At 38.4% G+C, this 14820-nt stretch overlaps 2 protein-coding genes across 4 annotated transcripts in view; both read right to left on the reverse strand.

The window, feature by feature from the left end:
* Positions 1 to 14820, reverse strand: part of LOC117294469 (RNA polymerase II-associated protein 1-like) — a 44360-nt gene that overhangs the window by 14762 nt on the left and 14778 nt on the right. For all 3 annotated transcript variants that reach the window (XM_033776898.1, XM_033776906.1, XM_033776890.1), the window contains exon 13: positions 202 to 409. In XM_033776898.1, the coding sequence (XP_033632789.1) occupies positions 202 to 409 (208 nt within the window). The remainder of the gene's footprint in view (positions 1 to 201; positions 410 to 14820) is intronic.
* Positions 6754 to 7610, reverse strand: LOC117294487 (echinoidin-like). The gene has a single exon (XM_033776918.1). It carries the CDS (start codon positions 7499 to 7501, stop codon positions 6992 to 6994), a length of 510 nt encoding a protein of 169 aa, XP_033632809.1. The 5' UTR covers positions 7502 to 7610; the 3' UTR covers positions 6754 to 6991.

Raw genomic sequence — 14820 nt, forward strand, 5'->3', positions numbered from 1 at the left:
ATAAATGGGTTTTCTTTGTTTTATGGTTTTCCTGAGAATTGTTTGTATTTTATTTCAATTTCTACTGGAACATTTCACAGGGCATCAAGGCAATGACTAAGGCCATCTGGTGGCAATTTCCTCTGCCGCCTCCATGGAGTATCAGGCATGTGTTTATTTTAGATAATCACAAAGTGATAGCCTCGTATGATTTGTACCCACCTTGTTGTTTCCAAGATGACATGGGAAGGAACTCAGTAAAGATGGTTTGAAGAAGACGAGGACATCTCATTACTTGATGAGATGCTTCTTGAGAATGACGACATATCCTTATCAAGATTGCTAAGGTGTGCAAGACGACAGGGGCTGGGGGTCGGACTACTTCAAGAATGTAGCGAAGCCTGGGAAGAAGTGTCATTCGTAACAAACCCTGCAAAGAGAAAATATGACAGGTTTAACAATCACTGCAAACATTTTTCTTTGAGATTGTTGTTCAAAACATACTTAGGCGTGTCGTGGCCTAGCGGTTAAGAGCACTGAACTCAAGCTCTGGTGTTTCTTATCAGCAGGGTGTGGGTTCAAGTCCCAGTCGTGACACCTGTGTCCTTAAGGGAGACACTTAACCATGATGCTTCATCCTTTGGATGAGACGTAAAGCCGTAGGTCCTGTGTGTTGTGTAACGCACATTAAAGAACCCAGTGCACTTATCGAAAAGAGAAGGGGTTTGCCCCGGTGTTCCTGGCTTGATTGGCAGCATACTGCACCACAGCACATTGAAAACCATTACATGGTGTTATTTAAAAGGAGAAGCGCCTTGAGCATCACTGAGTGAATGTGTGCTTTATAAGAAGCCACTGTTATTATTTTGTATTATTATATTGAAATTGTTAACTTTTTGTCAAGCTGCAGGGGTAGACTAGGCCTGGAATTACACGCAGGGCACAGAGACCATGGCCTCTGGCCTTGGCCTTGGTGCCCCTTCAAAAGTTTCCAATTGACTTTAAGATTTGCCTATGGAAGTGGCCTTTGTAAAATAAAAATGGCCTTGCCCTTTCAAAGGTATAATTCAAGGCCTGATAGACTGTCTGAACCATGGTCTGATACTTGGACTTTCAGAATTAAAATATTGAGTTGCAGATTTTATCATTAATGTTATTTTTTATTAACAATACAACAACCACTTTTTAATTTTTGTGTGGACAATTGTAAAAAATCAGACTTAATTTGATGCGATCAAACAAAATGAGTCATTTGTCGACCCAGAAATTTTTTCATTTTTATATACATCTGAAAAGAGATGCTTAAATACTTTTAAAACCCCATGTTGGTACCACGATTGATTCAAAAGTAGAAGCACCAATTGAAACGCGAAGGAATAAAACTGCGCATAAGAGGTTTCCAAGTCGAGTGTTTATTTCAAACACATTCAGCATTTTTCTTCCAATGTCAATTTGTTTCCTGCTAATTATCAGGAAGGAAGTTGCCAATTTAAATAAAAAACAAAGATTGTCATTTAATTTTTTTCTATTTTTTTTAATATTTTTATTTCACCCCTGTTGGTCTGTTTTGGCTTGTTTCCTCACACTGATATTTTCGACCAAAAACACAGACTCATTAAGCAAGATCGCATCCCATGCATTGGTCAACCCTCTAGTCCCTGAACCGCTCTAGTTTGCTGAAAGGTAACTTGTTTTCAAGACTCTTGCAGTGAATTACTAGAATCGTGGTTAAAATTAAAAGAGAAAGCCAAGGCTTATTACTGATGTTTAATTTGTGTCCTTTTTGGTAATATTTGTTCAGAAGTAATAAGTCCCTAAGGAACAATTAATGCCTCTCACTAATGGCAACCGGTAATTTTGTTGGCGATTAATTCTTTATAAGGTTAAAATGAACATGAATAGCTTTGCAAGGCTTTTATCTGGCTATCATAAATTTTTATGGTGATTATTTTTTCATAAGGTTAAAATTAACACAAAAGGCTTTCATCTGGCTCAATGCTCATATTAATTAATTAATTGCTAAAGAGCAATTTCATTTTTGTTCACAAATGAGCGTTTCGTTGGGTAAGAGCTAAATTATTTCATAACCACTAGCGTCGACATTTTACAAGTAAACTCAAGGCCTAATACTTTACAGAGGCAATGAAGGCGTTCGCCTCCATGCCCCCTGGTCATTGCCTTGGTGCCCTTGAAATGCTACAGTAGAAGTTTAGTTTTCTCCATTAATGGGGTGCCCTTTACCAAGGAGAAATTGCCTTGCTGTATAGATCTGTCAGAATATAGGGTTATTGGAACATCATATCATGGGTGTTTAAAAAAAACAGGGATTTGTATCTCAAATGCAAGCCAACAGAGCATCATGCCTGTGTAAAATGAAAAGCAGGTTCAATAACAAACCTGTGAAAATTTGGGCTCAATTGGTCATCGACTTTGCAAGAGAATAAGTAAAGAAAAAACACCCTTATTGCATTACTTTTTATGCTAACAATTATTTTGAGTGATTACCAATAGTGTCTAGTGCCTGTAAGTTTTTATTATTATGTTGATTTAATTAGGAAAATTTAAGACAACTTTTTTAACAAACATTATGATCATACTAATCACACCAATGTTTCTAGAAAATACTTGACATACACGATCAAAATGATTTTCCAATTTTAATCTAGAGTCAACAAACTGTACCACATTTTTACAGCAATTACAATCAGTTTTCATAATAATGTTTTACTTCAATTAACAAGCCACAAGGTAATTAGAAATCATGAGATCATGCCCAGTTTAAGACAAAACCAGGGACCAATTTCATTGGGCTGCGAGCGGTAAGCACATTTTCTATTGCAGAAATATTTTCTCAAGCGTTACAATATTTAACAGGTTAGCAAGTATACAGTAAGCACCGGAAGGTTGGCATACCTTTCATGTCCTTACAGTTATCAGCGATATGAAATGGAATCTCGCACAGTAGCACAAATAAGCTGCTTAGAAATTGGGCACTGGTTGTATTGTATATACTGGGCATGATCGCTGGCTATACAGCTGTAAATGAATACGGTTGTATGACTTGTGACCCTATTATTAAAACATCAAAAAAAGAGCTTAAAATCCAAAATGCGATTTTGACAAAGTCTTAAGTCTATCTACAAATTGAAAAATATGAAATGTTGTCTATGATGGTTGATTCTAACAGATAGGATCATCCTTTTCAAAGACAGAAACTACTTTTGCAATTTACTACAACAACTGACATCCAAAAGTATGTGCCAGTGGTTTACAAACAAATGTTGTTGAGTTTTATTATACATATACCTCTTTCTCAAAAACTATGTTACTTTAGAGGGAGCTGTTTCTTACAATGTTAAACTATCAACAGCTCTCCATAGCTCGTTAACAAGTAACTTTTCATGTTAACAATTATTTTGAGTAATTACCAATAGTGTCTGGTGCCATTAAGTATGCTAATAACGTTCTATTTATCAAATTGGTGAACAATAATGAATTTTTAATAGGATTAGTCAGGTAGTCTGTAAAACTAGAAGCGTTTTGAAATGAAAGAATATTACTAGCAAGATCTGTGCAAATTTTGGCAAAACAATCGTTGAAAAAAAAGTAATTTCCTCAGTTGAAACTACGTTGCCATCAAGTTTTTGCAAATCTGTGTTTGTTCAAAACTGAGGTAAATACCTTCAAATTGTTTTGAAGGTATGGTGAGCATAAACCATTTTCTCAGCTGTCATAAAAGTCTAGCTTGGGTTTCTGTATTTAGCTGACTTATTTAATATGAGACCGTAGGATTAGATAACTATTGGCAATAACATTTTTCTCCTTACCACAGTCCCAAATCTTTCTATATTCAAATGCCAGAGTAAAGGATTCAGAAGGACTGGGACGGGTAGGCCCAAACAATTACTTACTACTGGATCTGGCATTCCAATCATATTTAAAGTTTAAACAAATTATCACAAATGCCTTGAACTGACACACACCTACCATTCTAGTAAAAGTTAGCAATTAAAGACAACACTTTTTAAAACACAACTAATTTTTTTTTTTTTGGGGGGGGGGGGGTTTAGTATTTTCAACTAGTTTTCTTAGAGTGGACACTTGATGCTTCAATCTTCATAAAAATATTGTTTGTTTGCCTAAAATAATAAGCAATAAAGTAAGAAAGGTTTGTGTTTGATCGAGAAACTGCAATAAAAACAGACAACTTCCGTTTTCACAAAGTGATTATTTCAAATGTATGACCTGTGTGTCACTTTGTAAAATGGAGGTCCACGCATGCACTCTACACATAGGGTTTGTGTCAATTTTCGAAAACGCATCGTACAAATAGTTAAACTTTCCAATCAAGGTGTTACCAGGTGTTACCTTGTCTATCAGAGTTGCAGAAATATCAGCAATATGGACAGGCTTACCAATTCAATTAATACGGGACATTTGGGTCGTTAATACACCAATAAAGAACAAGGAACTAGCATTTAAATAATTAAATAAGTAAAATGATGATGAAGTCACCCAAGAGTAATATACAACATTTACTAGCTTATGTTCAGCAAAAATGTTTAAAGTGGTCATAAACTAACCATAAACAAAAAAATGTGCTCTGCAACAACACCTGCAATAACAGTTTCAGCTTTTGGGAAAAATTTTTGACAAATGATGATTTAAGATAGTCATCTAGATTAAACGGTTCTGTGTAGCTCTACATTAAATAAAGTGCAAGTACACGTCCAGCTTTATAACACCCGGTCTGTCAAAAAAATTATCTTTTCCTTTCTAGTAAGACAATGTACAGCCCTTGAAACAGTGACATCAAACTGAAGACATTAACAAACAACTAGTCAATCACAGTTTCACTAATAACCTAACTACTCTTTTACAAACAGAACGTTTGAGTCTGTTACACGACAAAGTCATTCAACCCTTTTCAAGTATTATTGTGCAGTTTTCGGATATCCTCAGACCAAGTTGGTGTAGCCCATCGGACCAAAAAGTTAAGGCGAGGGAAAGCTCCCCTCAAACAAGAAATACCAGTTTTCATGATGCCTTGCCCAGAAGTGGATGCATAGGCCTACATCTTTTTTTAAATTCATCGCAAAAGAACTTTCAACAAATTCTGAATAAAGTGAAATAAAATGTTTAAATCCTCTCTTTTTCTACAACATTAAAACCATTGGAGGTACACAGTGCATAATGAAACCCATATCCTGCTTTAAAGCACTCTGGTAAACAGCACTCTGTCTGTTGTTCGTAAGTAATGCAAAGTTGTTTGTTCCTTTACCATGAGACACTGCACAACGCTTAAAGCTATGATATCAAACTGAATGCATTGAGCTATCGTCGATGAGTTATCACAGTTTCACTTAGAACCTGGCTGCTATTTTACAGACGGAACTCCTTGGTTTACTACATGTCAGATCATTCCAAAAGCTTGTATTAGTTGCAGGTTTCTGAACTATCAAGCCGCACTGACCATTGCCGCTGGGGTTGCCAGATCCCCAGTTGTTGTAGCCCACGAAAGGGTTGCCATCAATAAAATACCAGGTTGAAGAGCCATTGGATCTGTCCTCGCGGTAGCCAAACCAGGATTTCGTCTCGTCTTGGTTTGAAATGGATCTTGAGAGAAGGATGAGGAAGTCATTTTCCTCTTGGCTCATAATGGATGCCAGATGAGATGGTCTGCCAAGGCGTGACAAACTCTGACAGTACTGTTCAGCTTCATTAAAGGTTTTTTCTTCCATCACGCTAAGGTAGCAATGATTCCCAAAACTTGTCCATGGCCTGATGCAGGACATGCAGGGAGATACGATCAGGAAATGCGACTGAAGGAGAGCTACAAGAATACTGAAAGTGATGACACTGAAAGAACTCGCCATACTCAGGAACCAAATGCAGTCCACTTTCAAAGACTAGAGGAACTGATAACTTAAGCAAAGACGTAGGTGACTAAAAGAATTCTTGCTTTTAAAAGGTTTATAAATATAACGATAAAGACATAACGATAAAGACAAGGCTTTGCTGTTGCTGGCTTGAAAACTTTGTACCCAATGTTACATGTAGCTGGTTAATGACAGACAACACCAATGATGGCTAATTATTGTGAGATGGTTTCATTGGCATGGTGCTTGTGATGACACCATTAATTCATTTTTTTACCTGGTTGCCAGACACATCAGTTTAGATTTATTGTTTTTAGAAGGCATCTTCCGTTCCAGTCAATAAACCAATGCACACAAGGTACCAACAAACTACATCAATTAAACCAAATTGATGAGACTCGTTTGATTAAAAAAAATCCCCTTTGTTCAGCAGAATTGAAAGCTAATTGGTGTATGGATTGTCAAATTAAATTAGAAAACAATTACGAACAACCAAAGCTTTGCCTTAATCAGTTGTTGTTAATGAATTATTCAGGTATAATCTTTTGTCAGTATCATTACGGAGAATTTGTAAACTATTTATCTTTCTACCGGTACTTGCTTTTGGGGCCTTGTTTCATTTTTGCTAGGTTTTGCATAGAGTTATTGCGCGAGTGTGTATTTTGAATTGGTTTTTTTTTTTAACCGCGCATAAAAGGTCTTTACATTGCACTTACTGTTCATTGCATTTTTTCTATTTGCGTGGCAAAACAATGCAACAACTGAGGTAAAGCAACATCTTTAAGTTTTTGGTTTACAAATTTTATAGCAAGATATGTATCATAGGAAAAGTCCTCCATATTAGCAAGAAATACCAATTTGCATGATGCCTTGCCCAGAAGTGGATGAATCGGAAAAGAACTTTCAACGAATCATGATTCAATTGAGATGAAATGTTAAAGTCCTCCATTGCTATTACGTTGAATCCACTGGAGATACACAGTGCCTGATGAAACCCACATCCTGATTAACTGTTGTTCTGTCTGCTGTTCGTAATTAATGCAAAGTTGTTTGTTTACTGCACAACGCTTGAAGCTAAGATACCAAAATGAATGCATTACTTTACAGTGTCAATGAGTTTGCCACAGTTTCACTTAGAACCTGGCTGCTATTTTACAGACGGAATTTTTGTTGTTTTCAGTACATGGCAGGTCATTCCAAAAGCCAGTTGTCGCAGTTTGAACCAACTCGGCGCAGTATCCATCGCCGCTGGGGGAGTCAGATCTCCAGTTGGTGTAACCCATGAAAAGGTTGCCATCAATAAACTGCCAGGTTGAAGAGGCATTGAATCTGTCATTGTGGTAGCCAAACCAGGATTTCGTATCGACTTGGTTGAAAGTGGATCTGATAAGAAGGACAAGGAAATCATTTTCCTCTTGGCTCATAATGGATGCCAGATGAGATGGTCTGCCATGGCGTGACAAACTCTGACAGTACTGTTCAGCTTCATTAAAGGTCTTCTTATCCGCCACGATAAGGTAGCAATGATTCCCAAAACTTGTCCATGGACTGATGCAGGACATGCAGGGAGATACGATCAGGAAATGTGACTGAAGGAGAGCTACAAGAATACTGAAAGTGATGACACTGAAAGAACTTGCCATACTCAGGAACCAAAAGCAGTTCACTATCAAAGACTAAAGGAACTGACAAATTGAGCAAGGCCGTAGTTGACGTTACAGGATTCTTGGTTATGATGGTGACATATAACGAAAGGGCAATTTAAGCATGAATGTTGCTGGCTTCAATGTAGCTTGAAACGACAGACTACACCATTGATGGCTTTTGTGAAGATAGTTTTGTTGTCATGGTGTTTGTGATGACACATTTAATTTGTATTTTTAAACCTGGTTGCCAGCCACATTTAATTAGATCTATCTGCTTCTTCCGTCCCTGTCAGGGAACCAATTTGGTATAAAAATTAACATTAAGTTGACGTTGATGATTGATGATAGTCGTTCGATTTGACAATGGCTCCTATGTTCAGCAGAATTGCTTATCGTTAAGAGGCATTATGGTGTATTGCTTGTCATTTAAACCAGTATACAACTATGAACATGCAAAGTGGTGCCTTGATTAGATGTTCATAATGAGAAATTGTTCAGGTATAATCTCTTGTCAGTATCATTAAGAAGAATTTTTTAAAATTATTTATCCTTTTTTGAGTGCAAGGAATGAAAAACACTACAGTAGTTTTAATAACAATCAATTAGTCGTAATTAAACAAATTTCCACTAAAACCATACTACAGTATCGAATGCGCAGGGAGTCTAGTTTATTTTGTTTGAAACTGTAGTCTTACAGACGGAACAGTTGTGTTGATTACATGACAAGTCATTCCACTCTTTTCAAGTAACATTGTGCAGTTTCCATCGCCTCCGGGATATCCGCAGACCAAGTAGGTGTAGCCCACTGGGCCAAAAAGTGAGGCTGAGAGAAAGTCCCCCGTATTAGCAGGAAATACAAATTTGCATGATGCCTTGCCCAGAAGTGGATGAATTGGAAAAGAACTTTCAACAAATATTGATTCAATTGAGATGAAATGTTAAAGTCCTTCATTGCTATGACTTTGAATCCACTGGAGATACACAGTGCATGATGAAACCCACATCCTGATTAACTGTTGTTCTGTCTGTTGTTCATAATAAATGCAAAGTTGCTTGTTCACTGCACAACGCTTGAAGCTAAGATACCAAAATGAATGCATCAAGTTACTGTTGATGAGTTTGTCACAGTTTCACTTAGAACCTGGCTGCTATTTTACAGACGGAACTCCTACGGTTACGACATTTCTGGTCATTCCAAAAGTCTGTTTTAGCAGTCTGAACCATTGCGGCGCAGCATCCATCCCCCTTGCAATTGGGTTGGCCAGATCCCCAGTTGGTGTAACCCATGAAAAGGTTGCCATCAATAAACTGCCAGGCTGAAGAGCCACTGGATCTGTCATTGTGGTAGCCAAACCAGGATTTCTTCTTGCCTTGGTTGAAAGTGGATCTGATAAGAAGGACCAGAAAATCATTTTCCTCTTGGCTCATAATGGATGCCAGATGAGATGGTCTGCCATGGCGTGACAAACTCTGACAGTACTGTTCAGCTTCATCAAAGGTCTTCTCATCCGCCACGATAAGGTAGCAATGATTCCCAAAACTTGTCCATGGACTGATGCAGGACATGCAGGGAGATACGATCAGGAAATGCGACTGAAGGAGAGCTACAAGAATACTGAAAGTGATAACACTGAAAGAACTCGCCATACTCAGGAACCAAATGCACTCCACTAGCAAAGACTAGAGTAACTGACAAATTTACTAATGAGAAATGTTGGCTATGATGGTTAAATTTAACGATAGAGCTAAGATATAACAGTTGCTGGCTTCAAAATTCCTTACTAAATGTAGCTTGTTAAATGACAAACTACACCAATGATGGCTAATTATAGGGAGATTGTTCAATTAATATTACCATGGATGCTAGCTGGATTATGATTGCATTGCTTAATTTAGTTACCTTCCCTCCCTGTCTTTAAACCAATGCACACACAGTACTAACTACCTACCTATCTCAATAAAACCAACATTAAGCTAATGAGAATCCTTTGATTGACAAATAGCATACACTTTTGAACAACCAACCCCTTGCCTTGATTTGTTATCATGAAGAATTTTTATAACTTTTGTTTTTATGAGCACAAGGACAAAAAGAGCCATCAGCAGTTTAATAGATTGCAATTTTGGTTGATGTTTAGGCAATAATATTAATGGAGCGGTCCCTTAACAATGACCAGCAACCAACCACGGTCTTTTACACGCAATGAAGATCATCTCCTTACACTGTTATTGCCATAAAAATACCTATGCCTATTAAAACAATTGAACTCATACTCAAATTCAAAGCAATTCTTATTAAGGCTGCTCAGCTTGCATGGGGCCTATAATCTCAAACACATACTCAAATCCAAAGCATATTCTCAAGAACCAGACTATGAGCTTTGAAAATTAACGGTTGACAATTAGAGAATAACAGTGCGAGTACCCGGTCTTCACTGCGTGGTAATGACCGGGTTGGTGGCTGGCGCTGTTAACGGACCGAGCCGGAGACGAGGTCCGTTAACAGCGCCAGCCACCAACCAAGGTCATTACCACGCAGTGAAGACCGGGTACGAACACTGTTATTCCCATTAATAAATACCTTTTTTAGCAAATTAATGGGCTAAAATTTTCCAAATTTTGTGATTTTTCTCTCAGCGGTACTTCCAGACATGTTCAGGGGCCGTATTTGAGCTTTTGATGGTTCCCATCTCTTTCATGCGTTAATCACGTTACTGATCTTTGAGACCAGTGACTCTTTTAAATAATGATCTGTACAGCGCCTTCACTGGGTTCAAAGGAGGCAAATGATTGGACGATAGCTGTTCTTTGTGCATTAAAACGCGCACACGATCAGGAAATGCGACTGAAGGAGAGCTACAAGAATACTGATAGTGATGACACTGAAAGAACTCGCCATACTCAGGAACCAAACACAGTCCGCTATCAAAGGCTAGAGGAACTGACAATTTAAGCGAGGACTAAGAATAATAATAGGCACGTTTTGGTATAGTTCACTATAAAGCAAAGGCTGAGGCCTTAACTTGCGCTGACTTAGTACCCTACTCAGTGTAGCTTTTCTTCAACAATAATGGCTAGTGCTGTGGTTACTTTTTCAGTTCCACTGCAGAGGCAACTGTGCTGATGTCAATTACAATCAATATTGTTTTCCCTTTTTTTGCAAATACAAATATACACCCGCCACATCATTGGTATCGATCTATTTGCTGATGAGACAATAACTTTCATCAGTGTCCATACCAATGCACACAAGATACCAGCTACTTGTACCAGCTACTTGCGACAGCAAACTGAATTATGTTAAGTTGCTTTCACATGAAATAACTTCAAATAAGCATGGTGTAAGATATACTTGGCTCCGGTCAGATCTTGTGTTTGATGTCTGTCGATCCGGGAGCTTCCAATTTTTTTTTTTGTGCCAGCCCCCCTCCCCCCCCAAAAAAATGTAACTCAAAACCAGAAACTCAACCCAAAATAAAAAAAATGCGTTAAATATCAAATCATAAAAAGCCACACCGAAAAAAATAAAGAAACAAAAGGCCTTCTGAGGCGCCTTACGAAAACTGAGCATTACTACGCTTTCTTTACCACTCGCTAAAAAACGAGTATCAAATTCATTATTTAAAAACTCTGTAAATTGGAGTGCTTAATAATTAAGTAACTCATTTTTTCGATATCAGAGACTAGAGGAACTGACAATAATATGACGACACAGCAAGGGCATTCACTATCGCTAATTTAATGGTAATGAAAACTGTTTCAGTGCGTGCCAAGGTGTGACAATCTCAACACTATTGTCAATGCAACCCCCCCCCTTTTTTTTTTGCTTTTGCAACTAACCTGTTCACCAGCAATCAATGTTCAATGGTTACTTTCATCTCTGTCTGTCCGTAGACCAAATCATACAAGGTACGAGCTACATTTGTTTTGCATCGCTTTTTGGCTGTCATATTTTTGTTTTGGGGTTAATTTTCATGTTGCATTGCGCCTGATTTTCATTTTGCTTGGCTTCTTTGGTTTTATGTCTTATATGTCATACTTGATGTTCATTGCACCTTTTCTTTTTTTCTTTGCTTTAACAGATGCAAAAATAATATCCCCAAATCGAGGTCAAAACAAACTTTAAGTTTTTGATTTACAACTTTTACAGCAATATAAGGCACATGCTGTGTTGAAGAAGGTCACAAGGCTGTTACGTCCTTTTTGAGGCACACAAAGAAGGCTACAAGTTTTTGCTGCAGCAAAAGGTCTTTTTATAAGCAGTAACTCTTTTAAACAAAATTAGTTCATGACGGTTAGAATGTTAAAAAGGCTCAAAGAATTATTTTTCCTTCCCCATGTGGATTTTAAGTTTTCTGTAAAGACTTATGAAGGGCAGGACAACCACAACACTTTGACGTTCAGTGTCTTTGAGACTCAGTTTTCTTCATGACACATTTTTGGACTACAGTACTTCCTTGCAACCTGTTCCCAGTAACATTTTCTATATGACATTCATCCAGGCACATGATGATAAATAAATCACAAAGTATCTCTTTCTCTCCTAATAGTCACCCATGAAGCCAGTACCGGTAGGTAAGTTAGTCACAGTTTCACTCAGAACCTGGCTGCTATTTTACAAGCAGAACGCCTGAGGAAATTACATGACAGGTCATTCCACAAGTTGGTTTCACTCGTAGCAGTTTCAAAGATCTCGGTGCAGGGTCCATCGCCACTGGGTTCAGCAGGGTACCAGTTGTTGTACCCTCCGGATGGACTGCCGTCGAGCCAGGCAAAGCTACCGGACCAGTCCTTGCGGTAGCCGAACCAGGTTTTCATGCCGCTTTTTCCGTAAACGGATTTGATAAGCAGGACGAGGAAGTCATGTTCCTCTTGGCTCATAATTGACGCCAGATGAGATGGTCTGCCAAAGCGTGACAAACTCTGACAGTACTGTTCAGCTTCATCAAAGGTCTTGGCATCCGTCACAAGAAGGTAGCAATGATTCCCAAAACTTGTCCATGGACTGATGCAGGACATGCAGGGAGATACAATCAGGAAATGTGACTGAAGGAGAGCTACAAGAATACTGAAAGTGGTGACACTGAAAGAACTCGCCATACTCAGGAACCAAACACAGTCCGCTATCAAAAGCTAGAGGAACTGACAATTTAAGCGAGGACTAAGAATAATAATAGGCACGTTTTGGTATAGTTCACTATAAAGCAAAAGCTGAGGCCTTAACTTGCGCTGACTTAGTACCCTACTCAGTGTAGCTTTTCTTCAACAATAATGGCTAGTGCTGTGGTTACTTTTTCAGTTCCACTGCAGAGGCAACTGTGCTGATGTCAATAACAATCAATATTGTTTTCCCTTTTTTTGCAAATATACAAATATACACCCGCCACATCATTGGTATCGATCTATTTGCTGATGAGACAATAACTTTCATCAGTGTCCATACCAATGCACACAAGATACCAGCTACATGTACCAGCTACTTGCGACAGCAAACTGAATTATGTTAAGTTGCTTTCACATGAAATAACTTCAAATAAGCATGGTGTAAGATATACTTGGCTCCGGTCAGATCTTGTGTTTGATGTCTGTCGATCCGGGAGCTTCCAATTTTTGTTTTTTGTGCCAGCCCCCCCCAAAAAAAAAAAATGTAACTCAAAACCAGAAACTCAACCCAAAATAAAAAAAATGCATTAAATATCAAATCATAAAAAGCCACACCGAAAAAAATAAAGAAACAAAAGGCCTTACGAGGCGCCTTACGAAAACTGAGCATTACCACGCTTTCTTTACCACTCGCTAAAAAACGAGTATCAAATTCATTATTTAAAAACTCTGTAAATTGGAGTGCTTAATAATTAAGTAACTCATTTTTTCGATATCAGAGACTAGAGGAACTGACAATAATATGACGACACAGCAAGGGCATTCACTATCGCTAACTTAATGGTAATGAAAACTGTTTCAGTGCGTGCCAAGGTGTGACAATCTCAACACTATTGTCAATGTAACCCCCCCCCCTTTTTTTTTTTGCTTTTGCAACTAACCTGTTCACCAGCAATCAATGTTCAATGGTTACTTTCATCTCTGTCTGTCCATAGATCAAATCATACAAGGTACGAGCTACATTTGTTTTGCATTCTTGTTTTGGGGTTAATTTTCATTTTTCATTGCGCCTGATTTTCATTTTGCTTGGCTTCTTTGGTTTTATGTCTTATGTCATACTTGATGTTCATTGCACCTTTTCTTTTTTTCTTTGCTTTAACAGATGCAAAAATAATATCCCCAAATCGAGGTCAAAACAAACTTGAAGTTTTTGATTTACAACTTCTAGAGCAATATAAGGCACACGCTGTGTTGAAGAAGGTCACAAGGCTGTTACGTCCTTTTTCAGGCAAACAAAGAAGGCTACAAGTTTTTGCTGCAGCAAAAGGTCTTTTTATAAGCAGTAACTCTTGTAAACAAAATTAGTTCATGACGGTTAGAATGTTAAAAAGGCTCAAAGAAATATTTTTCCTTCCCCATGTGGATTTTAAGTTTTCTGTAAAGACTTATGAAGGGCAGGACAACCACAAAACTTTGACGTTCAGTGTCTTTGAGACTCAGTTTTCTTCATGACACATTTTTGGACTACAGTACTTCCTTGCAACCTGTTCCCAGTCACATTTTCGATATGACATTCATCCAGGCACATGATGATAAATAAATCACAAAGTATCTCTTTCTCTCCTAATAGTCACCCATGAAGCCAGTACCGGTAGGTAAGTTAGTCACAGTTTCACTCAGAACCTGGCTGCTATTTTACAAGCAGAACGCCTGAGGGAATTACATGACAGGTCATTCCACAAGTTGGTTTCACTCGTAGCAGTTTTAAAGATCTCGGTGCAGGGTCCATCGCCACTGGGTTGAGCAGGGTACCAGTTGGTGTACCCTCCGGATGGACTGCCGTCGAGCCAGGCAAAGCTACCGGACCAGTCCTTGCGGTAGCCGAACCAGGTTTTCATGCCGCTTTTTCCGTAAACGGATTTGATAAGCAGGACGAGGAAGTCATGTTCCTCTTGGCTCATAATTGACGCCAGATGAGATGGTCTGCCAAAGCGTGACAAACTCTGACAGTACTGTTCAGCTTCATCAAAGGTCTTCTCATCCGTCACAAGAAGGTAGCAATGATTCCCAAAACTTGTCCATGGACTGATGCAGGACATGCATGGAGATACGATCAGGAAATGTGACTGAAGGAGAGCTACAAGAATACTGAAAGTGATGACACTGAAAGAACTCGCCATACTCAGGAACCAAATGCAGTCCACTTTCAAAGA

This window comes from Asterias rubens, chromosome 1 (assembly GCF_902459465.1).
Source record: "Asterias rubens chromosome 1, eAstRub1.3, whole genome shotgun sequence".
NCBI lineage: Eukaryota > Metazoa > Echinodermata > Asteroidea > Forcipulatida > Asteriidae > Asterias > Asterias rubens.

What these genes read in the sequence shown, in the direction of transcription:
- LOC117294487 (XM_033776918.1), bottom strand. Translation starts at nt 7,501, where the DNA reads ATGGCAAGTTCTTTCAGTGTCATCACTTTCAGTATTCTTGTAGCTCTC.